Source organism: Podarcis filfolensis (assembly GCF_964270895.1).
Source record: "Podarcis filfolensis genome assembly, chromosome: 3".
Taxonomy (NCBI): Eukaryota; Metazoa; Chordata; class Lepidosauria; order Squamata; family Lacertidae; genus Podarcis; species Podarcis filfolensis.
In genome coordinates this window covers 44,184,790-44,212,502 of record NC_139606.1, presented here as the reverse complement: position 1 = coordinate 44,212,502, position 27,713 = coordinate 44,184,790, and the positions used below count along the sequence as shown (strand labels likewise).

The 27,713-nt window shown below is 41.2% G+C and overlaps 1 protein-coding gene across 1 annotated transcript in view; it reads left to right on the top strand.

Moving 5' to 3' along the window:
- Positions 1-27,713, top strand: part of MDN1 (midasin AAA ATPase 1) — an 88,764-nt gene that overhangs the window by 21,019 nt on the left and 40,032 nt on the right. The window contains exons 21-59 of the mRNA XM_083608261.1: positions 179-326; positions 477-587; positions 1,562-1,713; positions 2,150-2,328; positions 2,466-2,674; positions 3,215-3,361; positions 3,718-3,859; positions 3,981-4,115; positions 4,236-4,374; positions 4,480-4,618; positions 4,756-4,883; positions 5,105-5,240; positions 6,322-6,451; positions 8,049-8,282; positions 8,575-8,772; positions 9,370-9,578; positions 10,145-10,267; positions 11,305-11,502; positions 11,673-11,780; positions 12,426-12,614; positions 13,421-13,510; positions 13,620-13,880; positions 14,098-14,368; positions 15,148-15,307; positions 15,958-16,074; positions 17,117-17,319; positions 17,566-17,711; positions 17,994-18,196; positions 19,154-19,374; positions 20,186-20,299; positions 20,721-20,850; positions 21,730-21,839; positions 21,985-22,118; positions 22,954-23,114; positions 23,574-23,694; positions 24,583-24,793; positions 25,063-25,285; positions 25,712-25,838; positions 27,329-27,496. Coding sequence (XP_083464387.1) covers positions 179-326; positions 477-587; positions 1,562-1,713; positions 2,150-2,328; positions 2,466-2,674; positions 3,215-3,361; positions 3,718-3,859; positions 3,981-4,115; positions 4,236-4,374; positions 4,480-4,618; positions 4,756-4,883; positions 5,105-5,240; positions 6,322-6,451; positions 8,049-8,282; positions 8,575-8,772; positions 9,370-9,578; positions 10,145-10,267; positions 11,305-11,502; positions 11,673-11,780; positions 12,426-12,614; positions 13,421-13,510; positions 13,620-13,880; positions 14,098-14,368; positions 15,148-15,307; positions 15,958-16,074; positions 17,117-17,319; positions 17,566-17,711; positions 17,994-18,196; positions 19,154-19,374; positions 20,186-20,299; positions 20,721-20,850; positions 21,730-21,839; positions 21,985-22,118; positions 22,954-23,114; positions 23,574-23,694; positions 24,583-24,793; positions 25,063-25,285; positions 25,712-25,838; positions 27,329-27,496 — 6,325 coding nt within the window. The remainder of the gene's footprint in view (positions 1-178; positions 327-476; positions 588-1,561; positions 1,714-2,149; positions 2,329-2,465; positions 2,675-3,214; positions 3,362-3,717; positions 3,860-3,980; positions 4,116-4,235; positions 4,375-4,479; positions 4,619-4,755; positions 4,884-5,104; positions 5,241-6,321; positions 6,452-8,048; positions 8,283-8,574; positions 8,773-9,369; positions 9,579-10,144; positions 10,268-11,304; positions 11,503-11,672; positions 11,781-12,425; positions 12,615-13,420; positions 13,511-13,619; positions 13,881-14,097; positions 14,369-15,147; positions 15,308-15,957; positions 16,075-17,116; positions 17,320-17,565; positions 17,712-17,993; positions 18,197-19,153; positions 19,375-20,185; positions 20,300-20,720; positions 20,851-21,729; positions 21,840-21,984; positions 22,119-22,953; positions 23,115-23,573; positions 23,695-24,582; positions 24,794-25,062; positions 25,286-25,711; positions 25,839-27,328; positions 27,497-27,713) is intronic.

The window sequence follows — 27,713 nt, the reverse complement described above, 5'->3', positions numbered from 1 at the left end:
AAATCCCTTTTGCACCCTTATTCAATCTTGAAGGGGACAATATTTATTCAGGAAAAGGAACTCCGCAGCACATTGAGGTATCAAGCCCCTAGATAAATTAACTCCTGTTAACATGGTAGAAAAATGAGTGTAATACATGAAAAATATGCTTCATATATATAACCCTTCGCTTCTGCAGCTTTTATTTGTCTGTGAGAAAGGAGTGTGAAACAAAACTGGTAGATGGGACAGGGCACAGACCTCACTACAGCCTTCGTACTCTCTGCAGAGCTTTGAGATTTGCATCATCCAACCCATGCTGCAGCATACAGCGCTCTCTTTATGAGGTGACTATCTTTGTTCTCTGTTCCTAAACTTCCTCCTCTCTTCCCTTTTGTCTTTAGAAAAAAAGAGAGAAATTATTTTGCATTAGCAATTAAAATCTCTTTGAAACTAGCTACTTTAAAAAACCCCAAATCTGTTTTTTTTCTAAATAGGGCTTTTGCTTGGGTTTTCTCACCCAGCTTGACAGAAGTTCTTACCCTGTTGTTCAAAGGCTAATATGTCAGCATATTCTGTCTGGAAACGTGAAGAACATCCTCAAGCAGGCAAGTAATTTCTTACTATTAATGTGTGTGTGTGTGTATGTGTGTGTGTGTGTGTGAATTGAATTGTTCTCAGTTTGAGTTCTCCCCTCCTCCTCAGAATTATTTTGGGGTATGACATAAAATACATAAAACAGAACAAAACTCAATTTGAATTCTGAGTTTAATTTTACCCACCCTGGATTAAATCAAGGGTTTCCCATTTTCACCTGGAAGGATGCATTCTGTTTGCTGAATGGGCTGACATTTATCAAAGCCCCCCACTTGGAGGAAGGTGTTACTGACGATTGTTACTGATCTCATCTGCACACACCCTAGCAGTACCTGTCACACTGTTTTCGAAAGTCCCCCAACCATCTAGACAGTTCTGCAGGAGAATGTGGAAATTGACAAAATACTCCCACCCAATCCCCATAGGAGCACCCTATAAGTGAAATCCCACTTACGGGATTGCTGAATCCATGTAAAATTTGGAAATACATTGGCTTAGATCTAGAGTTCATTCCTGCTGATGGAAAGGTGAGAAGGTGACTTTTTCCAGTTCTCCATCTGCATTTGGAAATATTGTTCAGTTTGTTGGGGCCGTTTCTATAATAGTGTGCAAGGTGATTTGGGGGGTTCAAGATGAAGGGGGAAAGAAAAAAAACCTTTCATCCACTTGTGCCAGTGAGATGCTGCCTGCTGGATCAAAAACCTTCAATGAATGGAAGGAGTCCTTCTGTTCTCAGAGGGAGTCTTAACGCATTGTGTTAATATATCCCTCCTCTCTTCCACACCAGGTGTAGACTCTGTGCTTGCTTGGTGTATTATACCATAACCAGAGCATGATAATCTTCTGCATCTCACATATGAAGGAAATACCACATGTATTCTGGTGTTCTAAGAGTGTGTTGCTTAGTTAAACAAAGAACAGAATTATTATGCGGAGATAGCAGTTCATAACATAAGCTGGTTTTGTTTCTGTAATGTTGTTCTAGTCGTTACCAGAACCTAAAGGAGGGAGAATGATTAAGGTAGAGGGATACTGGATTTCAATTGGCGACATGGAACCAACCGTGGATGAGACTTATGTGCTCACAGCTTCAGTTAAACTTAACCTCAGAGATATCGTCAGAGTTGTATCAGCTGGGTATGTTGGACTTCAGCTGTACCTTTTTCTTTCCTTTGGAAATAGTTTAATTTCGATTGGTGAGAATAAAATAATCACTTGCTATTTGTTCATGAGAGCATACTTCCTTGCATTGTGGTACAGTGCATTTTTTTTAAAATTTAATAATGTTCTTATTTTATAGGTACTGCAAAAAGCCAAATATTAACTGAAAACAGTATTGCAAATATATAAGCAGTTGACAATTGTCTAACTGTTGTAGAAAAGCACGGAAATATTTTCTACAGTAACAGTGGGGGGTGACTTAAAACTGTTGCTGTTCTTGATTGCTTGTAATTGGAATAATTTCTGGAGCATTGTTATGACTCTGGAATAAACTATGCCATACGTGTTCTTCAACAACAGCTCACCACCATAGAACACAACATCTAACTTGGCTGTTTTCTAATTCTTTAAGGACCTATCCAGTGTTGATTCAAGGAGACACATCCATTGGTAAAACCAGTTTAATACGCTGGGTGGCTGCTGCAACCGGGAACCATTGTGTTAGGATTAACAATCATGAGCATACTGACATCCAAGAGTACATTGGCTGTTATACTTCAGATCCATCTGGGAAGCTGATATTTAAGGAAGGTAGGACTTTGATTATTACCTCAATCACTCGGTGTTTCCTTGCCAGCTGGCTCTCCCACTTGCTCAAACAGATGCTTGCCTGGCTTGCCTCAAGTGGGCAACTCATTTATTTCTTTTTTTCTGTAAATGCTTCATAGGTGTCCTCATTGATGCTATGCAAAAGGGCTACTGGATAATCCTGGATGAACTCAACCTGGCACCCACTGATGTTTTGGAGGCCCTGAACAGATTATTGGATGACAACAGAGAGCTGTTCATAACAGAAACCCAAGAAACAGTCAAAGCTCACCCAAGATTCATGCTCTTTGCTACACAGAATCCTCCAGGGCTCTATGGAGGCAGGAAGGTACATACATAGTTTCCTCAGATGAAGCTGGCTTTCTTTTGATATGCTATTCACACGTACACGCCACCATTTTTTCAAGGACCTTATGGTGGCATATGTGATTTCTCTCTTTCACCTTAGTCCTGTGCAGTAGGTTAGGCTGAGTAATAGTTTGAGTGAAAGACTGGCCTAGGATCACCAAATGAGCTTTGGTGAGTTGAACCTGAGTCTTCGCCACTCCTAGTCAAACGCTCTAGTCTTTGTAGCATATCCAGAACCAATAGTGAAATCAGTCTACAAGTTGCCAATCCAAAATGGTACCATCCAAACACAAGAGAGAGGTGTCAACAGAGTTGGGAGAACCCCACTGTTTGCAGACGTGCACAGAAATCTTCAGGGGGAGGGAAATTAAGAGGGCAAATCCATTGAGTATGACCATGTTCAGTCGCCATGAAATACTAGCTGACTGTTTGAGGGTGGGAAACGTGTTAAGTTTTCAGTGTGTGTGAATTTCTCAGTAGATTAATACTTGACAGGTGGTTTTTGTGTGTGTGTCTTAAGGTATTGTCCAGAGCTTTCAGGAACAGATTTGTGGAGCTGCATTTTGATGAGCTACCAAGTACAGAGCTAGAAACCATCCTGCACAAAAGATGCCACCTTCCACCTTCGTACTGCAGTAAACTTGTCAAAGTCATGTTGGAGTTGCAGGTATGGACAGTAATCTTTTTTCTCTTAATGAGAAAAGAATAGAGAAGTCACTTGAGCCCTAGTTGTAGTTTGGTGTCTTATACTCAAGGCGCACACATTTATTGGCTCTGGGTTTTTTTTGGGGGGGGGGGTTATTGTTGAGCTACATAGCAACCTACCATAATTTGTTTGGCTCAGGGGACTGATGGTCATTACTGAAATATTGGTGAAATTTGGACAAATAAATGCTAAGAAGACAACTTGGAGGTTTGGTGGTAAGGAGGGTAGGCATTGCAAGAGTAGTGGAAAATGCAGTTGTGGGTACAGAAAATTGTGTTGGATCATGAATGCTTACTTTGATGTCCTTTTAAATCTAGTCTTATCGCAGAGGTTCCTCAGTGTTTGCAGGCAAGCATGGCTTCATTACCCTTCGGGATCTCTTTCGCTGGGCTGAAAGGTACCGATTAGCAGAACAGATGGAGAAGGAGTATGACTGGCTTCAGCATTTAGCAAATGACGGTGAGTCTCCACTCGTTTCTTTTCAACTTACACAGCCATTGTGTCCAGTTCAGTAGCCACATTTCAACCATTTTTCAAAAGCGGTGAACATCTTGATAAACTGTTGTCTTTCTGTTACTAGGATTTATGCTTCTGGCAGGAAGGGTCAGGAAACAAGAAGAAGTTGACGTTATCCAAACAGTCATTGAAAAACACTTTAAGAGAAAGCTGCATCCTCAGCGCCTCTTCTCAGAAGAAAGCATAAAGAAGCAAATGGGTAAATTTGAAAAACAATAACAATAATAAGAGAAGATTTAATGTTTGGCTAAAGCTAATTAATTTGTTTTTGTTTGTTTTGTTTGTTTCCTTCCCCAACCCCATTACCACTTTGAACCAGCTAAAGCATCTACATGGACATCTATAATGGGCGATGAATTCAGTCACATTGTGTGGACTCAAGGGATGACAAGGCTTGCCATTTTGGCAGGCCGAGCATTAGAGTTTGGTGAACCTATACTTCTGGTTGGAGACACAGGGTAAACCAGTCTTCAATATATTCATTATTAGTTTTATTTATTTTTTACGTAGAGCAACAGACAAGTAGCTGGAGTTTAACTGACTGCAAGCTTTTTGTTATGCAGGTGTGGCAAAACTACTATTTGTCAGATATTTGCAGCATTGGCTGGTCGGAAATTACATTCTGTGAACTGTCACTTGCACATGGAGACCTCTGACTTCCTGGGTGGACTGCGACCTGTTAGACAGAGATCAAAGGATGAGGTAAGTTGGCATTATGGTGCCTGATATAATTGAGAGCTTGAAAAATCCACCAAGTGCGTGTCTGTAAATATATGTATGTATGTATGTATGTATGCACACACACACTTGATCAGACTTTCCCCTTTTCTTTCAAACAGGAGTTCGATGGTTCTAGGCTGTTTGAATGGCATGATGGAGCCCTTGTCTTAGCAATGAGAGAGGATGGCTTTTTTCTCATGGATGAGATTTCATTGGCAGATGATTCTGTTCTTGAAAGACTAAATAGGTATGTACTTGAAAACTGGGCATTTTTTAGTCTGTTGTCTTGGCGTGTCATTCACAAATGCAAATTGGATAAATCTTAACTTTTCCCTGGCTTCTTCTGATTCTTGCTGCTCTTAACAACAAGAGTTGCAAAGCTTCTGTCGATTAGGCAAGTCTCTAGTGTTTTGTATGGATATTTGGAAATTTAACGAGAGCAAATATTGAGAATTGGTTTTATTTCAGCGTCCTTGAAACTGAAAAGACGCTAGTGTTGGCTGAAAAAGCCAGTGAGGACAATGAAGTAGAACTGCTGACTGCAGGAAAGAAGTTTTGCATTTTAGCCACAATGAATCCTGGCGGCGACTTTGGGAAGAAAGAGGTAATGTAAGAAAATGCCGTTCTGTGCTGGCTGCCACTTTCAATTACCTGTAGTTTTAGGAATGAAAAAAATGCTTATGCCAACTTGGTCTTAGGGTTTTTCTAGAAGCTTGTAAGGCATTGCAACCAGTCCCACATCCTACCTTTCTGGGACCCCAGGCTCTTTGATAGTTACATTTTCCTTATCACATGGGTGTCCTTCGCAGGCTACAGCTGCTTGGGAGCCCCATGCCCTTATCTGTAAGAAAGACCACACACATTCGCACTCCCAGTTCTTTTATTTATGACCTAATTACCACAGGGAGGAAGAGACAGGAAAGCTCTTACTACCAGGCCTTTCAAATCAAGTAGGTTACATTTCAAGGAGTAGAGTACTAAAATAATATTAAACGGTTAGGAAAAGCTGTTTCAGTATAAATTCATATCTCATTTGTTTCACCACATAGTGATCCTTTGCTGGGGAAGGTGGCCATCAGACTGAAAAAACATTCCCTGCCCCGACCTAGCTCCACATGGAGCTCTGACAGCTAATTTGATTGTTGCTTGTTTGATTGTTGGAGCCGAGTAAATGTGTTATTTCCTAGATAGATAGAATTAATTGGAAAAATGTGGAAATGGTTGAGGTTAATAAAATTAGCAATGATGAAGAAAATGCAGCATAAAGGAAGTGTGGGTTGGTTTGGGATCCTGTAGTAGATCATATTATAAGACTATTAGGAATTTCAGGGGCAGGAATTAATGTCATTCTCCTCTGAGAATGTCATAAAATATCAAGACTATTAAGCTGCAAGTATGTTTGTATGAGTAAATCGTTTTTCTAAGGATAAATTATGTCTAATAAAACATTCATTTTAAAAAAGTAAAACTCATTTTTATGCAGTTTTGTTCTTTGACACACACTATTCTAACCTATTGTGCTTTTTGATACTCTCCTACACATTATTTATAGCAATATGTTTCCCCTCGTTTTATAATTCTTCTGTTTTCTCTTTTTATCCCAGTAACCCTCTTTGAGAATTCTTAAATTTTCCTCTGAGCAGTTCCCTTCATAATAACTGCACTTAATATTTTCTTGCCCATAGCTGTCGCCTGCCTTGCGTAATAGATTTACAGAAATATGGTGTCCGCAAAGTAACAACCGTATGGATTTAATGCAAATTGTAAACCATAATCTTCATCCAGGACTCTGCTTTGCCAAACAGAATGACAAAGGTAAATATCAGAGGTATTTGTTCACCAACTCCATCACCTACTTATTCTCTCTGGGTGTCCCTCTGCTTATATCAGTAATGGGAGACCTTTTCAGCACGAGGGTCACATGCCAGTGTTGGCCAGATTAAGAAGCACCTCTCCCCTCTTCCTTAAAGCTTTCTCTTCTTACTCTAGTGAGTTTTAGGGCTGCCATGCTCTGCTGGTTTAATCACATTCAGGCAGGATTTTCCATCCTTTGTAGGCCAGGAAGAGAGTAGAAAAAAGAAAGAACAGAAAAGATGTTAACAGTCAAAAGAGACTTTTATGAAACTGCTAAAGCAGTTTCAAAACCAGTGAAGTGGTTTTCTTGCTGAAAAACGTCTGCAATCACTTCTGAGTACCTTTCTCCCTAGTAACCAGCCTGCACTCCTCCGTTTCTGTGTCCCTGTGGGGTTTCCTTCTAAAAGACCTTCTGTTCTTGCAAGTCAGCTTCTCTCAGATTCTAAAAGCTAAGAAGTTAGTTCAGGCGGTTCTGAAATAGTCTCACTCTCTTAAACGCTGCCCATAGGTTTTTCTCTAAGCTGAATAATATTCCTGTGGAGAAGTCCCATGGGACTCCTGCTACAAATGGCACAGACTGAAGGTACCACTTACCTGTTGTTCAGACGCGACTAGCAGATAACAGAAATTGCAAACAGGTGTGATCTTGCGACACTGCAATTTTTCACTTGAGATTTAGTCCAATGCATGTTTATTTGGCAGTATGACAAATTGAATATAGGAGTGCCTACCTTTGAGTATGTTTCAGATGCTGTATGTTCCAAATTCTATACTTGATAAACCTAGATTGTGGAATTGAAATATATTTGCATAATACTGGGGTCATTTTAAGTGCAAAATCAGTTTCCTTTTGCTTAAATTTTATCATTGCCTGGACAGTGATTTAAGGAAGAACAGTTCGAGCTCTTAGTACGTTGAAAGGGATAAAAACAAGTTTGGAATTCAGTGACTAGATTCTGTGGTATAGGCAGAGGTTGCTATGCATATTGTCACCAGAGACCTCATTTGAACACAGCTGTAAGTTGCTGTCGGAAAAAGCTCTTGCAAATTGAACATCTAAGGATTGTTCTAGTCCAAATATATGTGCATGTTATACAGGTCTGACCTAGGTTCTTTATTATCCAAGGTTTTAAATGAAGGATGAAAAAATAGGTAGTGCTGATGAAACATACACTCTTATTTTTTCTATCCTTGGCTATATTCTCTGCATTAAGATGAATGTTTGTCCTCTTAGGCTTAAAGTAGTGGTCTGGGCCAAAGTTCAGTCACTGTGGACAAAGAGACCAATAAAGTTGCAGGATCAAAGCATGTTTTGAATTTTGCATCTGCTGATTTACTTGTGGATGTTGTTGTTTTTTTAAAGCATTCAACCCTTTCTACTTTTGCAAATATTTATGTAAAAACATTTAAGCACTTCTATTCAGTTATCTTGCAAAAATTATGTACAGGGGCCTCTGCATCCCTTGTGGGTCATTGTGAATTACTGCAAAACATATTCTGTTTCAGGTCTGTGTCTTATGTATTTTTTCTCTTCTCTCCATCTAATCACCTTTCCCAGGGGCAGATATTGCAGGGCTCATGATGGATTTCATAGAGTGGCTGACCAATCAAGAATTTGGACACCACTGTATCCTCAGCATCCGGGATGTTTTGTCGTGGGTCAGCTTCATGAATGCTATGGCGCAAGACAAACTATCCAGTTCTTCAGAGGAGCACCAGCTTTTTAGCGTCTGTCCAGTGACAACATTTGTCCATGCTGCATGTCTGGTGTACATAGATGGAATAGGTTCAGGTATGTCTTCAGTTTCTTTGCTTTATCTCTGAATAGTTCAGATCGTTTATTGGGGAGTGGGTCCCTCAACCCCTGGATGAGAACTACACAAGGGTTTAAAGCAAGTTTGTCATTTTGGAACAAAAATAGTAAACAGTCTCAAGACGCATGCAAGCAACGTATAGTGTTTGTGCTACAGAGTGTGCATTACAACCTGTCTACAGATTTTGGCCATATCTTACTGTTAACTATATGTTCATTTCCACCATTGACATATAACTATGATCTCTTCTTCCCTCTACCCCCTATGTAGGCACCATGTCCTGTTCGGCTGGCTCAGCTGCTTTGGCTCGTGAAAAATGCCTGGAATATTTGTGTGGGAAAATTTCCCAAGTAGTGCAACTCACTGAGGTTCAGAAGAATGAGCTGAAAATATATGACCTGAAGAGGGAAAGGGAAATGGTTTGGATGGAGAACCACATAGGAATCCACCCATTTTTCATACCAACAGGCAAGGAACTCTTTTGGTGGTATTGCTGCTGCTGCTGCTGCTGCTGCTGCTGCTGCTGCTGCTGCTGCTGCTGTACAATTTGAATGGTGATGTGCCGCTTACGATGACTTAAGAGCAGAATGCGTGAGAGATGATAAACATGCAGAAAAAATAATTTGTTACAGTCCTTCCAAGACCCTTCCATTTCTAATTGAGTGCTTGAATGCTCTTTTCTCAGATGAAGGCACTTAGCTTAGACTTCGCTCTGGCATGCTAGCTTTCCATATGCATGGAGTTTTTAAGAGCTTTAATGGCGGAGCATTCAAATATTTTACTCCACAATCTGTAGTTAGAATTGTTAAGTATCATAATTCTGTGTATTTCAGATGTTAAGACAGGAGTGCCGTTGCTTAATATAGCTAAGCCTGCACCACCCATTAAAAAGAGGGGAGATTAGGGGAAATTGCAAAAATACAAAAAACTCCCTCTGCATCAAGATGAATGTTGATCTGGTACCATTATTCTGTCTGATGAGCTGGTACTTTCACTGGAGCAAAAATGTTGATCATCTTACCCTGTAATCTAATTAATTTTTTATTTGCTTTCTCTGTGCTGTAGGCCCTATTTACCAGAAGAACAATGTCTCAGACTACGCTCTAAATGCAGGAACTACAGCAATGAATGCACAGCGGTTGTTAAGGGCCTTGCAACTTAACAAGCCCATTCTCCTGGAAGGCTCTCCAGGTGTTGGGAAAACCAGCCTAGTAGCAGCCTTGGCAAAGGCTTCTGGAAATTGCCTTGTTAGAATCAATCTTTCTGAACAAACGGTAGGTAGAGATTACTGTGGTCTCCACTGAGATACCTGTACTTGTGAATGTGAGAGTCTATACTTGCAAGTTAACAGGTGTTAAGTTTTCACAAATCTTGAGAATACTCCTAATTGATTGGGGAGGGGGAAGATGCTTAGAAATAGGTAAGTTTAATAAGGGGTGTATTGTTGATTAATTCTAAGAGGAAGCATTATATTCCTTTTCCTGTCTAGTGAAGGGACACATTCTGCTAGAATTGTGATCCATCTATTGGTGTGAATGATCAAAACAAACTGCCTAAAATACAGATGCAAAGAACCTTGATCAAAGTTTGCTGCTTGAATATTGGTTAAAATCTTAATGGTTTAGAATTATTTTTCTTTATTTTTAAAATTACTCTTGGGTTTCATTTTTGTTCATAGAATGCACTTACTGGCTGATGCAACAGATGCATAGAACAAAATATTTATAACTCTTGGTATAAATGCTACTGGATTATTACTGCAAGCCTAGGAGAGCTTTTTCTAAATTGCAATTGTTTCACATGCATTTGGAAACCTTGACTTTTCTTCCTTCTGATCCAGGACGTCACAGATTTGTTTGGCACAGACTTACCTGTTGAAGGGGGCAAAGGAGGGGAATTTGCCTGGCGTGATGGACCTTTGCTTGCAGCATTGAAAGCTGGACACTGGATTGTATTAGATGAGGTGAGTTCAGCTTAATGTAGCACAGAAAAAGGATTTTCGTTCCTTTTTTGGAAAATGAGGTCTCTAGCTGTCTCAGTTTGCTGTTTGGGGACTTTAAAAGGGTCTTATCCAAACATGGTAAAGTTAACAGTGCATTCTCCTTAAGTGGAGAAAGTATCCTGGAACAGTCTGCTACTCCTATTTATTCAAGAGGCTGCTCAGATTTTATATTCAGTTTTCCAGTGGGAGAACACACACTTGCTTTTTCTGGGGTGGCAGTTACAGAAGGCGATTTTGTGGACAAACAGCTTGAGTTCTGTGTCATGGATGTGCTGCAGTTTACAGAAGATTAAAACTACTACTTACCTTTTAAGTGCCGTCTTAGGGCTGAATTAGCTTGAAATGAACACTTTCTTAATAGAATCCATAGGAAGTGGCTTTATAATATTGGTCCATCCAGCTCAGGGTTTCAAACAGTGCCACTTGAAGATGCTAGCCATTGATTCTTGGGACCTTTTTTTGCACACAAGGCATCTACTCTACCCCTGAGCAATGGCATTTATCTGGGTGGATTCCAACAGCCTCATTGACTTCACAGTTGTATTTACCTTTAGGCTATGCCAGGCGTGTCCAACAGGTAGATCATGATCTACTGGTAGATCCTGGTAGATCTCAGGCCCCTCAGTGATCTCCTCCTCCCCCTCCCCCCAAAGAAGCTCAACAGCTTTGGCCTCCTAAAAAGCTCAACAACTTTGGTCCATCCAACAACAATGGGTAGATCATTGCCAGTTTTTTTATAGTGGGAGTAGATCACAGTCTTTGGGAGTTGGACGTCCCTGGGCTATGCTGTTGCTCTTTTGAGTTGTGCAAAAGGAGCTTGAAGCCAAAAGAGTAGCTAAATAACCAGGGCATTTGTGTTAATCTGAAGTTAACTTTTCCTGAGCTAACTACAGTACTTTTGCTTATTTGCTATAGATTTAAAGGTGTTTTGTGGGCAAAAGTGTGTGTTGTGAAGAAGAGGGGCAGTGTAAATTTTCCTGTTGGTTTCTCTCAAATAGCTGAACTTGGCTTCTCAGTCGGTACTAGAAGGCCTGAATGCTTGTTTTGACCATCGGGCAGAGATTTACATTCCTGAGTTGGGAATGAGCTTCCATGTGCAACACAAGAAAACAAAGATCTTTGGATGCCAGAATCCCTACAGGCAAGGAGGTGGCAGAAAGGGGTTGCCCAAATCTTTTCTGAACAGATTCACACAGGCAAGTCCATAATGTCATTTAAAACTATTTCTCTTGTCCTCCTTGCAGTTCCTTTCTAAATGGAATCATTTTTATTTCATTTGCAAGCGCACTGTGCATTTTTCTGTGTCTACATAAAAATAATACTTGAGTCTCACCTCCCACCCCATTTAATTATATTGATGATGTAGGTTTTCGTGGACCCTCTCTCATCCGCAGACATGGAGTACATTGGAAATACCCTGTTTCCTGCTATTGACAAAAAGATTATTGCAAAAATGGTTGAATTTAACAACATGGTAAGTATAATTCCTGAAACTCCTCTTGATGATGTGAATGGTCTTCTTAAGGAGAGGGACTTCAGGGTTCTGGTGACTGTCCCCACAAGTCCAAACCAATGACTGCTGCAACTATGTGAAAAGCTGGTCACAGTTTTCATCCGAACATGTATTGAGACAAACTTCATTTGTAGTCATTTTCAACTCTGGAGTTGCAGTGGCATGTAAACTAGCTGGGCTCCACAGATAACAACCACTGCAGACTGGGTTTGTATTTCATTTTTTGTTGCCTGATATGTCAGACAGAACTTCCCTTTTTTTCTTCCTATGGCATGTTCCGTTTGGCTGAGGCTTACTAAGTCTGAGTTCACATAAAAGTTTCTTTGAGGCTTTCCCCCTAGCAAGTAGGCATAGAATCATACATGTGTGTCCAAGGTAAGACAACTGCATGTTGTATGTGTTTAGGTTTCCCCAGTTATTCTGGAACAAGAGCATTCCATAAAGATTTTGAATGGACGGTAAAGAGTGGTGGTAGCTTAGAAGAGCAGTAAATTAAGTTGAATGCTTGGTGCGATGAATGCTTTCTTGTGCAATGGTGTTTTAATAATCTACCATGAGCTGAAACACGTCTGAGTTTTTAATCTTTTGAACTGGTACGTTATTCAGATTGATCAAGAAGTTATGATTGAGAAGAAGTGGGGGCATAAAGGTGGACCTTGGGAGTTTAATCTGCGTGACCTTTTCCGATGGTGTCAACTGATGCTTGTTGACCAGTCGCCTGGCAGTTACGATCCAGGCCAACACATGTTCTTGATATACGGGGAAAGAATGAGAACAAATACAGACAAGGAGAAGGTAAGGAGCATGAAAAATGTGCTTAATCCTATTAGTCTTTTCTGTTTTACAAGTATGGATATGTTAAACCATTCTTGGATCTTAAACACAAATTTTACTGAATTTTTTTGGGTACCTTTTCCCACGTTATTTGAAACATTGAATGACTTCTATTTAAGATTATCTACTTTCCTCCAAGGCCTTGAATTAGCATTTCAGTTAAGCAGGTGCAGGATTTGAAGGGACCTCATGTAGTTTTATCACCATTCATGTGCTAAGGATGTGTTAGAGATAGAGTAAACTCCTGGTACATTGGGTAAGCGGGCTTACAGCAAGTGTGTGGAAAGGGAACCTACCTAAGTGTAATTTCATTGCGATTAGGGAGCTTGATCAGACAAAATGATCCCACAGCTTTCTTGCTGTGTCCTGTGCCAGCAACTCTCAGATGCCACAATCAGCCTTTAGTGGATTTGCAGAATGCTGTTCTCGTTTTGCTTATGATTAGTGCTCAGAAAAATGGCGTGAAAAATAAATGTGGTTTTGAGGGGCAATTGAAAACTCACTGGCCCCGCATGTAAGCAGTCTAGTTTTGCATTCCAGCTTCTCTCAAGCTGAGGCTTAGTTCAGGTTGCAGCTGAGCATTACAAGCTGGGCAGATCTGTATCCTGAAGCAGGTGACTTCAGACTTCAACAAACAACCCATTTGGAGTTTCCCCGGTTTCTTTTGAAATCGTTCATTTGAGAGTTGCTGCAGAATTAGAATATAAGGATTTCAGCGTTTGTTATAAATGTGATCTTTCATCTGTTTTTTTGCTTGTTTGTTTTAGGTAGTGTGTCTATTCAGGGACATTTTTGGTCAGGATGCTGAACCATATATGGGTTCCAGACAGTTCCACATCACTCCTTATGACGTCCAGGTGAGAGAGAACAAAAGTTGCTGCTACTTGGGCATCTTCTTGAATTTCTGCTCCACACTATACATGCACACTAATGCACTTGCTTATTTTGTTTTTAATTCTACTGAAGGTTGGTTTCTCAATCCTCTCCCGCGCAAACTATGCTCCTCCTCCTGGCAGAAACTTATCCCTGCTTCACCATTCACTCCAGCCCTTGGAGTCCATCATGAAATGTGTGCATATGAGTTGGATGGTGATATTGGTAGGCCCTGCGGCTGCTGGCAAGACCAGCCTCATTCAGCTTCTAGCATATCTGACAGGTCATCAGTTGAAGATCATGGCGATGAACAGTTCTATGGATACAACCGAGCTGTTAGGTGGATTTGAGCAAGTAAGTGTGCATTTTTTAAATTTGGGAATAAGGACAAGTCAAATGCATACAAGATACCACTTAACTTAAATTTGAGGAGTATATGAATGGGCAAAGTTTAAATGTCTTAACTGAAAGCAAGAAAGAAACACCTCTAAGTGGTTTCCAAAACCGTGCTGAAGGAACCCAGTGGGAAGTGGTGGTTCAAGCAGTGACCAATGTAATAAATGTCCTATAGGTTGACATCATTAGGCCTTGGAAGAGCTTGCTGGAGAAGGTGGAGAACGTTGTAAGCACACTTCTAAGGGACAGCCTCCTCCTCACAGCTATCTGTCCAGAAGATGCTGAAATTGTGCTGCGTGCCTGGAGCAGTTTCGTTCTAAATTTCAAGCCAAAGTCCCTTGGGGAAGGGAATCAAAACATAACCATTGAACTGGTGAACAAATTGGAGGGAGTCCTTGCACTGGTCCAGCGGCTGAACAACAAGATCAGCTCCTACTCAAAGCCAGGTATGCACAGAAGCAGTAGGAAGTGATAGCGTTTTTCCCTTTTAAAATGTCATCAGCTAAGCATGTGCAAATTCCAGTTGCTGCATGCCACCAGAGAAGGCAAAAACCACAAAGCATTTTAAAGACTGCTCTGGTGTTACAAGGAAGACATTTTCATGGCGAGAGATGGTGTGTCTTTATGGAGCAGTTGTCAACTGAGATAAATGTGTACAAATGTGACCAGAGGAAAAGTATGAGTATTTGTGGTGCCACATGGTCTAGACATGTGTGCAACCACCTCTCTATTCTCCTGCACCCACTGGCATTCAGCCGAAGTGTGCAGGAACTTTACATGTACAGTGATGAATGCACATAGAGCACTTGTGAGCAAGCCACCCAGGTCCATATTTATTAAAGCTACATAATCTGCGGAAGCACAAAGCATAATTATTTGCTTCCTTAAAGATTTTTCCAGCCTCCATCACAGTTATGGTTGCTCCGCTCCCCCACACCAGTTAGCAATAGTCTATTATGTTTATCATTCTGTGAATATTAAAGACATTCTCCCTTTTTAATGAAAACCTGGTTGATCTACATGCATTAGTTTAGACATCACATCTTGTCGAAGCTAATGCAAAGATCTTATGATCACAACTGAACAAAGAAAGAGGGACCGTTTGTCTAAGTTGGCGAAGGATACTAGACTAAATGTAGTTGTGAAAAGCACTCTGTGTGAATCTTGAGTACTGGCTTATTGGTTCATTGAATCGTATTCTAAGTATCTCTCCCCCTGATTTTAGAGTTTTCAAGACTTGTAGAAGAATTTCGGCACTTCAAGCTGCAGGTTATTCAGTATATGAGCAGCAGCAACCACGGCACATTTGAATGGGTTGATGGGATGTTGGTTCAGGCTTTACAGTCCGGAGAATGGCTCTTGATGGACAATGTTAACTTCTGCAGGTAAGCGCAACTGTGTTGTTAGAAAGAAATTATCATAAATATAGAAAACCACATTGGATAAACGTCATTGAATCTCTGTTACAAATCATGTACCAGATCAAAGAGAGAAATTCAAGGAGTAGATCATCATTTACTGTTTCAAAGGAAACTGGATTATACAGTTATCTCCCATCTACTCAAGGAGGTCCTTTGCTCCAGCAGACACTTCCGTGAACAGAAGGGGAAAGTCATAAGGCAATTTTTGCTTATTTCTCCCTTCTCTCTGTAGCTTACTGTGACACCCCCCCCCAAAAAAAGGGAATTCCTGCTCCAGAGGGTTAGGGAACACTTTGGGAAAGGAGGAGGCAATGCAGAAGAAAGGGGGAAGTTTGCAAAAAATTGCACAAATTGCTTTCCCCTCCCTTCCAGTCACAGAAGCATCCACTGGGGCAAAGAGTCTTTGTTGAGCAGAGGGGACAGAACTGGACACCATCCCATGACATTTCTGCATTACTTCCGTATATCTGATGCTATAAAACTGATCAGATTGAGCAGGGCGGAGGGGGGGGGGAATACTCCTTCCATTATGAAGCCAAATGAATGCTTGCAGTTGTTAGTAAATCAGTGAGCCACCTTTAGTGCTTAATTGTTCCTTTACTTCTTGTGTGTAGTCCTTCTGTGCTGGACCGCTTGAATGCTCTGCTTGAACCTGGAGGAGTCCTCACCATGAGTGAAAGAGGAGTGATCGATGGTGTAACCCCCACTATCACACCGCATCCAAATTTCAGGTGCGCTGACATTCTTTGTGCTTATTGGAGTGTGTTGTTGGATTATGCTTTGAGAGTTGCAGTATGCATTGGGGTGGGAACACCGTCTCTTTAAGGTATCACTACTGCAGCCTTGAAAATAAGTGTAGGTTTGATCATCGCTCAGCTGGGTCAACAAAGTGATGTATTGCTTGATAGTTTTCTCTTAGCACCCCCCCCTTTTTTTTTTTTACAACAAGGTCATTTGTCTTCCTTTGCTGGGCAGCAAAGCAGTGTGATGCACGAATGCTAGTCTCTCCACCTTCTCTGAACTGCATGTGTATATGCAGGCACGCAGGCACACATACATTTTCATTCTCTGCTTAATTATTGCCTTTAGATTTTTACTGGATTCTTGTGTTTTTTAAAAAATCATTTCCTCCTTTTCTGTATAAAGCCTAGAGAGCATTTGCTATTTGGGTGTCCAGCAAGTTTAATAAAGCAGGTTGGGGAGGTTGGTTGGTTAGAGTGCGGTGTTGATAATGCCAAGGTTGCAGGCTTGATCCCTGTGTAGGGACAGTTGCATATTCCTTCACTACAGGGGGCTGGAATCAATGATCCTCAGGGTCCCTTCCAACTCTACAATTATTTGATTCTAAGTAGGATAAGGAGAGGAGGAAGCCATGAAAGTAGCAGCCACAACATGTCTCTGTGTTCACCTAGCCAAGACAGTAGAACAGTGTGGTTAGTTCCCTTTTCTGCCAAGGCAGAGTTCCCTGGTGGTGGAGAGGAGGCAGTTCAGGGGTGCAATAAGCATTTTTTTAAAAAAACTTTGTGCATAGGGAAGAGCCAGACAAACCAAGTACCCCTCTAATAGAAACTCAGCTTAGAAATGTACTGTTGGTATTGCTCTTATCAAGGTGATAACCTTGGTCGCTAAACATTGCAGGCAAGTGCCTAATTGCAAGGCTGTAGTGTGACCTCTTCGTCGCTCGCTCCACCCCAGGAGCAGCAGTGCAAGATTACATACTGGATGGGTAACTTAAATAACCATACTCTCTTATGTGTATTGAAACTTAAAAAGGCTTTTCCTTTCGATGGATCCATCACACGGTGAAATATCCCGAGCCATGCGGAATCGTGGAATTGAGATCTACGTTCCTGGAGAGAGTGATTCATTGGATCTTCACGATGTGAAGCTGCTGCTTCATGGAATGGGCTTGTTTGGAAGCAGCATATGTGATGAGCTCGTGGCTGTGCATACAGAAGCTAAGGAAAGCATAGCAGGTGAGATAAGCATGCATAATAAACTTGGCAAGCGCTAAAGAGAATAACTTCTATTTAGTGATTGTGTTAGAGACCATCTGAGAGAGAGAATGAATTGGGAAATTTTGATTATGATTTCAGATTTATAATATGGAAGTTAGCTCAGGTAGGTGGTTTGAAAAAGGGGGAAAGCAAAAAAAATGGTTAAATTCCTAGGCATTCTACAAAGGTGCTTGGTGGGTTGTAATGTTAGTTTTTCCTTCTCAGGTTCCACTTACACTCTATCTGCTTTGATTAATGCTGCAACGCTGATCGTGCAGCAGTTGCGCCGAGGATTTGGTTTAGCAAAGAGTTTCTATAAAGCGTGTTGGGACATCTACGTGAGTTCACAGCAGTCAGGAGACAACCAAAAGGTAAGTCTTCCTCCATTGGAAATGTGCTCATCAAGTGTTTGTGCTAGAGAGTCAACTTTTGCAAAATCAGTGAGAGACAGTTCAAAGTCTGAGCAGTCAACAATTAGAGACCATGTATATATCTATCTTTTCAAACTAACTGCTATATTTTAATAATTTTTTTTGATAAAAGTGCCCTTGTTTTCCACGCCTGAGAAAAACGTTACAGAAAGAAGACTACTGTTGTTGTTTTTCCCAGTTGAAGAACCTAATCGCAACCCTTTGTCTCTCCTGATATACTAGCATATGCTGGACTTGATAATGAAGCATGTTTCAGTCTTGGATTCAGAGGAAACGAGGGGTGCTTCCCTCCTTGCCTTAGGATTGTGGCCAGATTCTGCATCCAGTGCTCTGTTTGCAGCTGAAGACTCTCTGCTTTCTATGGTTCATCACGATGGCCAGGTCCTGGCTTACTGCCTGAACAGGCTGAATCTGAGAAACAGCAGGTGAGCACAAGGTGTTGCTATCCCTCTGGAAATATAAGAGTGAACTGTTCCAGGTTAATTGGTGAGCAGCCTTTTGCCTGCCCCTCTATGTAAATAAGTGAGCAACGTTAGCAGTTACATCTGCACTGGGCTACCATAGTTAAGGCCGTTTTCCTGCCTCCACTCTCTTTGTTTACAAGGTAGCAAGCAGCTCTCATTCCCTATACCTGCGAAGCTTAAGCTGCTTTCAAATGTGGGGTTTGTTGTGTTGCTATTTTGGTTATAATGCTAGCCCTGCTCTACCGGTTTCTAACATTCCTTTCACACTGCATTATCTGTTGCGTTATGGAACCGTGGCTTTTTGATGAATATACCACCATGTAATGCTAAAAGTCATTCTCACCAGTGGGCGTGACGTGACGGGTGTCACTGGGCATTTCACCCCCCTCTATATGCATACATGCTTCTGTTCCCCCATTGTTCACCCATGAAAATGTTGGGGGGAGGGGAACTGTATGATGGACTACCTACTCTCCTAGATTTCATCACATGAAAACGGCAGGGAAATTACAGCTCAAAACTACTGAGATATTCCAGGTTAATGGGGTGGTGCACAGTTGCTGTTGTTTTTCTGGAAGCAGTTAACATGGAAATGAGCATTGAACTTCCATTAGGTCCCACATATTTCCAGATATGTCTTACATCATGTGAAAGATCACATAAAATGTGGGTGTTACCACATTTTTTAATAGTGCATGTTGGAAAAATGGAATACTGTAAAGCGTCAATTCTGGACGTGGCAATAGTTTGAAAGCATGGTTTCAGTGTCCAGCTGGGATTTTACTCAGAGTTAAGGCAGCACACCATGGTTACTTCTAACATATTTAGGGGTTAAATCTCCTCTAGGTCTTTGGAAATTGTATAGATGGTTTGTTCTTTGCGCAGGTATGATCTTCTTACAATGACCTCTCATTTCAGGACGCTGCCTCTCACTATACATGACTTTGAGAAAATTCTGCACTCCCCTAATCCAGATTGCCTCAAATTCAGTGCAGTGGAGGCTAGTGCCTCTTGGGCAGACGGCATGGAGGTCCTTTCTGCAGCCGTTAAGTTATTCATAGAGAAAGCAACGAATCAAGACTGGACGTTGAGAGTTGGGTGGCTTAATCAGTTAAAAAAGAATTTGCCACAAGTGCCTGGTAAGTGTTGACTCTTGCTGCTTAAGCAAGACTAATCTGAATGTTTGTGGTGGTGGAAGAGAATCATGCAGCACGATCCTATGCTTGCGTTTTGTAAGTAAATGTAGAGAGATGGAGGAAGTCAAAAGCACAGCGTCACCAGAATAGTGTGTGCAATAAGTGAGTGAAAGGAAATAGTGTCTCATGGCCAAAAATAAAAATAAAAAATTGATTAGACTCTCAACCCCAAAACTGGAATTTCTTGGCTCTGTGGCCTGCAGCTTCTTCTTGGCCTCTGATAGTAATAACCATACCCATCTGGCTGGGTTTCCCTAGCTCACAACTGATTTCATAGGTTGATACCAATTCAGCTTTATCTTGATTAATTGACTGCATTCTCCGCAGGGGTTGGCTTTCTTCTCACAGCTGCCCCATGAATACCCCACTCATTCAGGTTGCTGGACTTTCAGCGCGTCACCTGATGTGTAAGGAGCTGCAGCTAATAGGAAGTAGGCCCCCCCCAATATATGCACAGGAGTTCTTGGTCCTTAAGCATGGGGTGGACAGGGCTTTGGGATTGGATCGTAGCGGAATCCTTTGGCAGTCCAGGTGTTTTGATTCGTGGAACCCAGCACGTTTAATTGAAATTACACTGTTCTGTTTCGTTTCACTCGTTTTATAATTGTAATGGCTCTGTCTGTTTTCATCATTGTGCAGTATATTGCTGCAACCTGCCCTGACGATGAAGGGCGAGTGAGAATTCTTACCAGCATATAAATAAAAATAATAAGCTTCGAAAGGCATGAATTCACAGGTCGTCTTCTTTCTACAGATTCAGTGTATACTCAGCTGGAAGCCGGTGCGGCATCTCTGAATAATTTTTACTTCAGTCCCCTCTCAGGTGCGATCAGTAATGTAATAAAGTTGCTGCAACCAAATATGACCGGTAAGATGTCTTATCTCTTGGCTGCGAGTGTGTATTCTTTTCCTGTGTTTTTGATAAAGTGAAGATTGATTTGCGATATTGATGAGGTTATGGGGAGTGAAACGTAGCTTGCAACAGAACTGTGTTTGTGTTTTGAACAGAACAGGCTGTGTTTTTTTTTTTTAAAAAACACACCTTTCATTGGGCTTAGAAGATGCTACTCTGCATAAAATAAGACGCAATAAATTGCATATTGGAACCTGCCCCACGTTCGTTCCCATTTAAACAAATCTCTCCTTTACGCAGTAAACATGTGTTAGATGTCTTGCATCATGTTCATGCCAATGCATATTGCTCGCTCTATTTCTTGGATTGAGGGAGTTGGAAAATGTTTATAATGAAACAAACGTGAGTTTTCCTTGTTGTTCATCTATCAAAACAGATGAGCATGTGATTCCTATGGATCCCAGATGGAACATGCAGTGTTTGGATATCATTAGCAATTCAGTGGACTTTGAAGCAGAAGAACACTCGGATCAACTGCTTATCCTGCTGAAATCACTTTCAAATCGGTGAGTTCAGTCACACATGTGCTATTTCCGGGATGGGGAAACCCTGTGGCCCTTCAGGTGTTTTTGGTCTCCCAACTCTCCCCATATGCTTCAGCCATGGCCGATGGCCAGGCATGATGGGTGTCGTAGTTCCAGCAACATGTGGAGGACCAATTGGTATCCACCTTCTTTCTGTTATTTTGATTAGAAAAGTTAGTTTGTCATTTCCACGTTCTGTAATAATGTCTTTCCCTTTTTAAGTTGGCCGATAGTCTATAATTGTCACAGATTCCAATCCCCCTCCCCAAACTGCTAAAAAACCCCAACCAATCAATCCCTGGCTATGTTTTCTTTTGGAAGGCAAGTTGTAAGGCAGCTTTCGCTAACCTGGTGCCCTTAAGAAGTTTTGGACTACAGTTCCCATCAGCCATAGCTATGCTGTGCTGGGACTGATAGGAGTTGTAGTCCAAAACATTTCAAGGGCACCAGGTTGATGAAGGCTGGTGTAATGTACAATCTAGAAAAAGTCGGGTACCCTTATTCTCACTGATAATCCAAAATCTAAGAGTACAGTTAAATCAGAACCTTTATTTCACAAGGAAACTCATTTTTACATAAATCATTCAGAATATTCATGCATCTTCTGCCATTACCCACTGCCGTAGTCAGAATTCTTTCCTCCTGTTTTGCTCGTCTAATGCAGATTATAAATTCTCTATTCAGGATCCATTTCACATTAGTATTTTGTAGTGTCTAATGCTTTCTCTGCATTATGTACATGTTAAATAGTCCCAATATGATTCAATTTGTGGGCTGTTAGCTTTCTCTTAACAGGATTTTGATATACTCTTGACATAATAACAATGATATCTGTGTGGGTTTGTTGTGTTGTAATTACAGGGCAATACTGTTTCTGGACCGTGAGAAAAAGAGCTACGTTGAAAGGAGCCTGATTAATACCAAAAAGCCAAGAACTAGTGCTTTGAGGATGTCACTGGAGTTCCATAAAGGTATCTATTGTGTTTCTATTTAAAAATTACTTAAACGAATCACTGATGTTGTTTTTGTAACACGGTGCTTGGATACAGTTCTGCATTTTCTTTTGGTTTAATTTTCTGCATTGTCTTTTGGTTTAATTTTATTCTTGAAATGAAGATCCCGGCAGCCACAGCTCACTGCCGCATGCTATTGTGGTGAACCTCGCAGGCTTTTTTGAACTTTGGGATGCCTTTGTGCTGAACTGGTTGAAGTCTACTCAAGGGTCTGTGCCTGATGAAAAAATGTATGAAGTAAGTAGACCATACAAACATCTGGGGTCACCCATTGCTTGGACTTTAGGAGCTGTCCACTTGCTTTCCCTGTGTTACGGTCTCTGATATTTTTGTCATACCATTTTGTTTGAAAGTGGAAACCTGGAAAGAGGACATGAAATCCACCTGTCTTTTCCAGTTGCTTGGAGGATCGGGCACAGTGGTTAGTCACATTCAAGAGATTCCTCTGACTTAGGAATAAGAGCTTGTCTAAAACAGATAAATGTTTTGCCTAGTTTGAACTGTAGGGAAATAGTGTGTCCCTGTAAATATAAGTACATTCCAGAACGAAGCCAAGGATCCATGAATGATTGCAGAAATGGAAAGCTGATCATCTTCATGCCAAAGGATAAGCTAAATTGCAAGAACTGCAGTGCTCCAGCTTTCTGTTTTTCTGGTCTAATTTAGGATGTTAGATCAGAGAAATCTGTTTCCAGAAAGATACTGTTTTCTGGAGCACAGCCTGGATGGGTCATGGAAGCTGCCTTAAGAGATTCTCTGAGCAAGGACCACAGGGAGTCTACTTCAGGCTCATAGCTCAGTGGGTGAAGTGCAAGAGGTTACCCTCCTGATACACTGAAGGTTGGAAGGTGCAATTTTTGTCTAGCAGCTTGTGTTATCCTAGACTTGCACCTTTTCCATCTCAGACGTAAAGTCTCAGGCATGAAGGTGTCTTTCTGCTCAAACAAGGCCCTTTTGGATTTAAAATATCTGTCATTTCCTAATGATAAAAGAACAATGCTCTCCACCTGAAAAAGCATTACCGTGTGCATCATGGAATGGAAGACTCATTTTTTTTCTGGCTTGCCTCTAGATACTGCACTGTTTATTGTGGCGTGACAGGTTTTGGACGATATCTGACATGGTTGCTGTGGATTCCTCTGGCTTAGCACTCCTGTCTCTTCACTGGCACTGGGTTGTGAAACATTTAATCAGCAGGACAACTAAGTTGCTGAGCACATACGAGCAGCAGAAGTATGTTGTCTTTAGCTTGTACACCAATGCATTAAATCTGAAGGCAGCCTTCTATAGGGAAGCTTTTTAAGGTTTAATGTTTTATTATGTTTCCTATATATGTTGGAATGGCTGGGATTAGAAGGTATAAAGTCCCTGCACAGAGGTATTCTTAGTGTTCCCTGTAGGTAATGATGTCAAGAGGGCTATGTACCATCTATAATTCAGTTTTATTAGCAAGCCTGAGGTTAAACTAACCCCTTTCCAGCCCTAGGAGGAGTGTGGGGAGCGTTTGCGTGACACACCTACACACAGCAGCCGACACACTAATGTGTCATGACACACTGTTTGGAAAGCTCTGAACTGGGGGAATGAGGTTTCATAGGTTGCTGTATATCCAGGCTGCATGCATGGTTTGATGACCAATCTTACCTTTTCTCAGTTTTCTGTATAAACAATTATTCCTTCTCTTATTTTAAGGCTGCCCAAGGATATTCAGTCTGCCTCACAACAAATCCAGGCTTGCCTAGCCAGTCCTGCTGGTGTTTCTGCTAGTGTTAAGAAGCTGCAGAAGTTTTGGGGAAGACCTCTTCCATTCAAGGTGCAATGTATTTATATGTAACTGAGTACTGTTGACTTCTATGGAGGTTTCTCTTTGGTAATACGTTTTAGAAAAACTGTTGTATTACACTGCTACCCTACCCATCTAGAATTATTTAAGGAACTCGTGTCTCAGAGTTACAGAACTGCTTATAGATATTTAAGAAGGTGATCAAGTGAGTGTATGGATTTAGAAATATAAATACTCTCCTTTCAAGAAAAGTTAGATCAGACTTACTAAACACCCTACAGCGAGAGCTATAATTAAGTATCATCATCATCATCATCATTTATTATTTATACCCCACCCATCTGGCTGGGTTTCAATCTTCACATTCCTGCCTGAAAACCCAGAGAGCTTACTGCCATTCAGTGCACACAGTACTTGGGTAGATGGACCAATCAGCTGACTTGTTTTCTGTGTTCCTAGATAGCAGTTCCTAGTACAGTATATCACTTTTGAATATACTTGCACAGCTATACAAATGCTCAGGCAGCAGATTTTTTAGTAGCATGCTTGTGCAGAAGCTGTGAGACCAATGGGGCCTGGCTTAGGAAACGAAGCAAACCGTTGATCCTGCCTGTCCTGTCTTGCAGCGCTGCTTCTGTTAACCGGACGCAAAAGTACCCACTCTCTTAGACAGAGTACTGCATACATACCAAAGTGTGCACCCTTAGTGTGGGGCATTCTCATGCTTTGGACTTTGGCACAATTGGCTAAACGGTTGACTGCTGCTTGCATGCATATAAATTATATGCACCCCTTCAGTCTTTACAGAAGAGGTCAGCATAAGTGGTCTCTATCATGCGTTTTAGTAAAACAAAACAAAATAGTGTTCAGTCTATTGAGTTGGGAGTTGCCATTTTTATTTTTATTCAACTTATTCAGGATGTAGGAGTAGTGGATGCGTCTGTTCAGTTGCGGAAAATTTCCAAAGCACTTAATGTCCAGGAGCTGAGGCCCGCTATTGGAGATGGCGAATGGCAGAAGGAGGTCTGTATTCTGAAAATGGCCGCCACAGAGTGGAAAATCAAGACTGCATTGCTCCAGGCTCAAGGCCTAGTTCTCAGAGCCAATAATTTGAAGGATGTCATTTCAGGTAAATGATTTATTTGTGGTCAGGTGGAGCGAAGAACACCTCATAATGTTTGTACTACAGGTTACTTCAAATATGTATTTTCATGTTCATATAGTAAGCTTCCGTGTTTCCTGCAAATGAACATAAAAATCCAGATAAAATTCATATTTCCAGGTTTGTATTTTTCCCCCTGTTATATTTTGTGCTGATAAGTTAGTTTGTTTTGCCTTAAATCTTATTTTGGTACAAGATTTTAGTTGCAGGCTATTTCTATTCTTTATTTCTTTCAGATGAGTTATGGGCTCTGGTGAATCTCCAGCAGTCAAAGCTGAGGGAAGGAGGTGTCTTGCTTGAGCCTCTCAAAGAAAAGCCTGCTGAAGGCAAACAGGTGGATTCTAGTTTGATAACTCAGCTCTGCAATAAGGTGCAACTGTGGCCTGCAATGGAGTATCTAGCTGTGCTTTGGCAGTACAAGCTAACCACTGATTGTATAGCTGAGGCTTCTTTGCAAAGGTGAGGGCAAGTTTTCTGTGATGGAGCAAAAGGTTTCTGGGATTCATGTAAGGTCGATTATCCAGCCTTTCCCTTCCTTAAGCTTTTGTAGTCTTTTTATCTTGTGGTTTGCCATGGCTCTGTCAGGTAGCAAATTCATGAACGCGCACTCTGAGCTAGAATGTCTCAAGATGTTTTTAAACCTCAATTCTGCTGACAGAAATGCAAGTAACTTTGAATTGGGGAGAATTTCAGAATTTATGTCTCAAAAGGATTATGAGACATTCTGAGCATTTCTGAATAGGACCAGGGTGATTTTGAATGTGGGACTTTCCTTTAATTTCTAATTGACATGATTGATGTGTTGCGTCTTTCCCCTTTCAGTATTTTTGTACCTTGGTGTGTATACAAACTGTCAATCAATACCCATGCCTTTTCTTTTCTCAGGAATGATAGCAGTCAACAATCAAGCCTATGTTCAGAAATAAGGCAATTTATTGCTTTCTGCCTTAAGTTTACACCATCTACCTCACAACAGCTTCAAGGCCTTTATTACTTATTAGACTCTCAAAAGGTAAGAACAAGTGTTAAGTTCAGAAAACTCCCCTTCCCTTTTCATTTTTCTTTTCTTTATTCACATTGCACTGTATTCTCCAATCCAGGACAGAGACCTGCAACATACAAAACAAGGGAAAATGTAATATGATATCAAAAGGGGCTGTACTATAGTGCTCTGCACATTCTCATTCTCATTGTCAGTGTCAAACACCTGGGTACTTTTTATCTCTATTATTATTATCATAAGGGACGCGGGTGGTGCTGTGGGGTAAACCACAGAGCCTAGGACTTGCCAATCAGAAGGTTGGCAGTTCGAATCCCCACGATGGCGTGAGCTCCCGTTGCTCGGTCCCTGCTCCTGCCAACTTAGCAGTTCAAAAGCACGTCAAAGTGCAAGTAGATAAATAGGTACCGCTCCGGCGGGAAGGTAAACGGCGTTTCTGTGTGCTGCTCTGGTTCGCCAGAAGCGGCTTAGTCATGCTGGCCACATGACCCGGAAGCTGTATGCCGACTCCCTCGGCCAATAAAGCGAGATGAGCGCCACAATCCCAGAGTCAGCCATGACTGGACCTAATGATCAGGGGTCCTTTTAACTTTATTATTATCATCATTATTTTCTTTTTTGTCATTCATTTTTTGAGTAATTTATGTAAAGAATTAAAAAATCAAATCGACATAAATTTAACTGTTACTTAATAAAAGGAGCAGCTACATGGGGGGGGGCAGGAGATGACAGACTAACTTCCTGGCATTTAAACAGAAGTCCTTGATTGACTTCCCATATTTATTTTTGGATAAACTGTGTGTTTAGCGAGAACTAAACAACGGGAAAATTGAAAGTAGGTAAGATGGCTCTAAAAAGCATCCGCTGTGGATTAAGGAGCCAACATTTCTCCTCTCTTGCCCCCCTTACTTTGTCTCCTTAACCTTGCTACCTGGTGAGCATCTCTGGTTTCAGTTGTCCAATGTCCTGGAAACAATCTTCAGGAATCAGCTAGCATCTTGTGGTTGCTTGCAAAGTTTTTGGAGTGGGAAAGTTCTTTCCTTCTGCTTGATTCATTGTTAAACTCTTTGTACTGCTATAAATTCTTATGGCACTCTTTCTCCCTTCCCCCCATGCTATTTGCTTGCTCCTATGTAGGCTGTAGTACACTTTTGATGTACTATTCCCAGTGCATCTGGCTCAGTTTCCTCTATTCCCTCCCATTTATTGCTTGTCCAGGGAATGCTGCAGTAGGTCCTTAGCTATAACTAGTTGAACAATGTGGTTGGTGGTGGTGTTTTCTGTCTTAAGTTCTCTCTTAGGACCAAGGGAGAACCTTACTTTCATATCTGATGCAGGAAATGCTTCCTGTCCTTAATAAGAAAGCGAAGGAAAATTCTAGCTGATGTGGTTGGTCCCTGAAAAGTAAAACTTGTGCACACTTCCATTAGAACACTAAAAAAGCGGAGGCAAACATTGAGAGCTTCTTTTAAGTCTTCTGCATTTTTGTCTGGCGCTTTTAGGTCTCTGCAGAAGAAATTTCTCTCGTGTGGTCAGAACTGGTGAATGCTGCTTTAGTAGCGTTTTGGAGCAGTGTCATTACTACAAATCCAGAGCGCTGGTTGACCTGGCAGCCGCTGTCTGTGGAAGAGAAGAAGATGCCAAAATCTCTCATGGACTGTTCTGTTCAGGTGTGTGTGAGGAAACTTGCATTTTTTTAAAGGGTTAGGGTGAGACTCTACTGTCAGGGCAGGAACTTATTATACGATAAACTATTTTGCGGAATAGTGTAGGACCTTCAACAAAACGATGCACTGCCAAGTGCTCCTGTTCACAATTCCAACCAGCCATGCTTTCTTTTAGGTTACTCCATTCCGTCACCTCATTTAATTTTTTCCTCTCCTAATT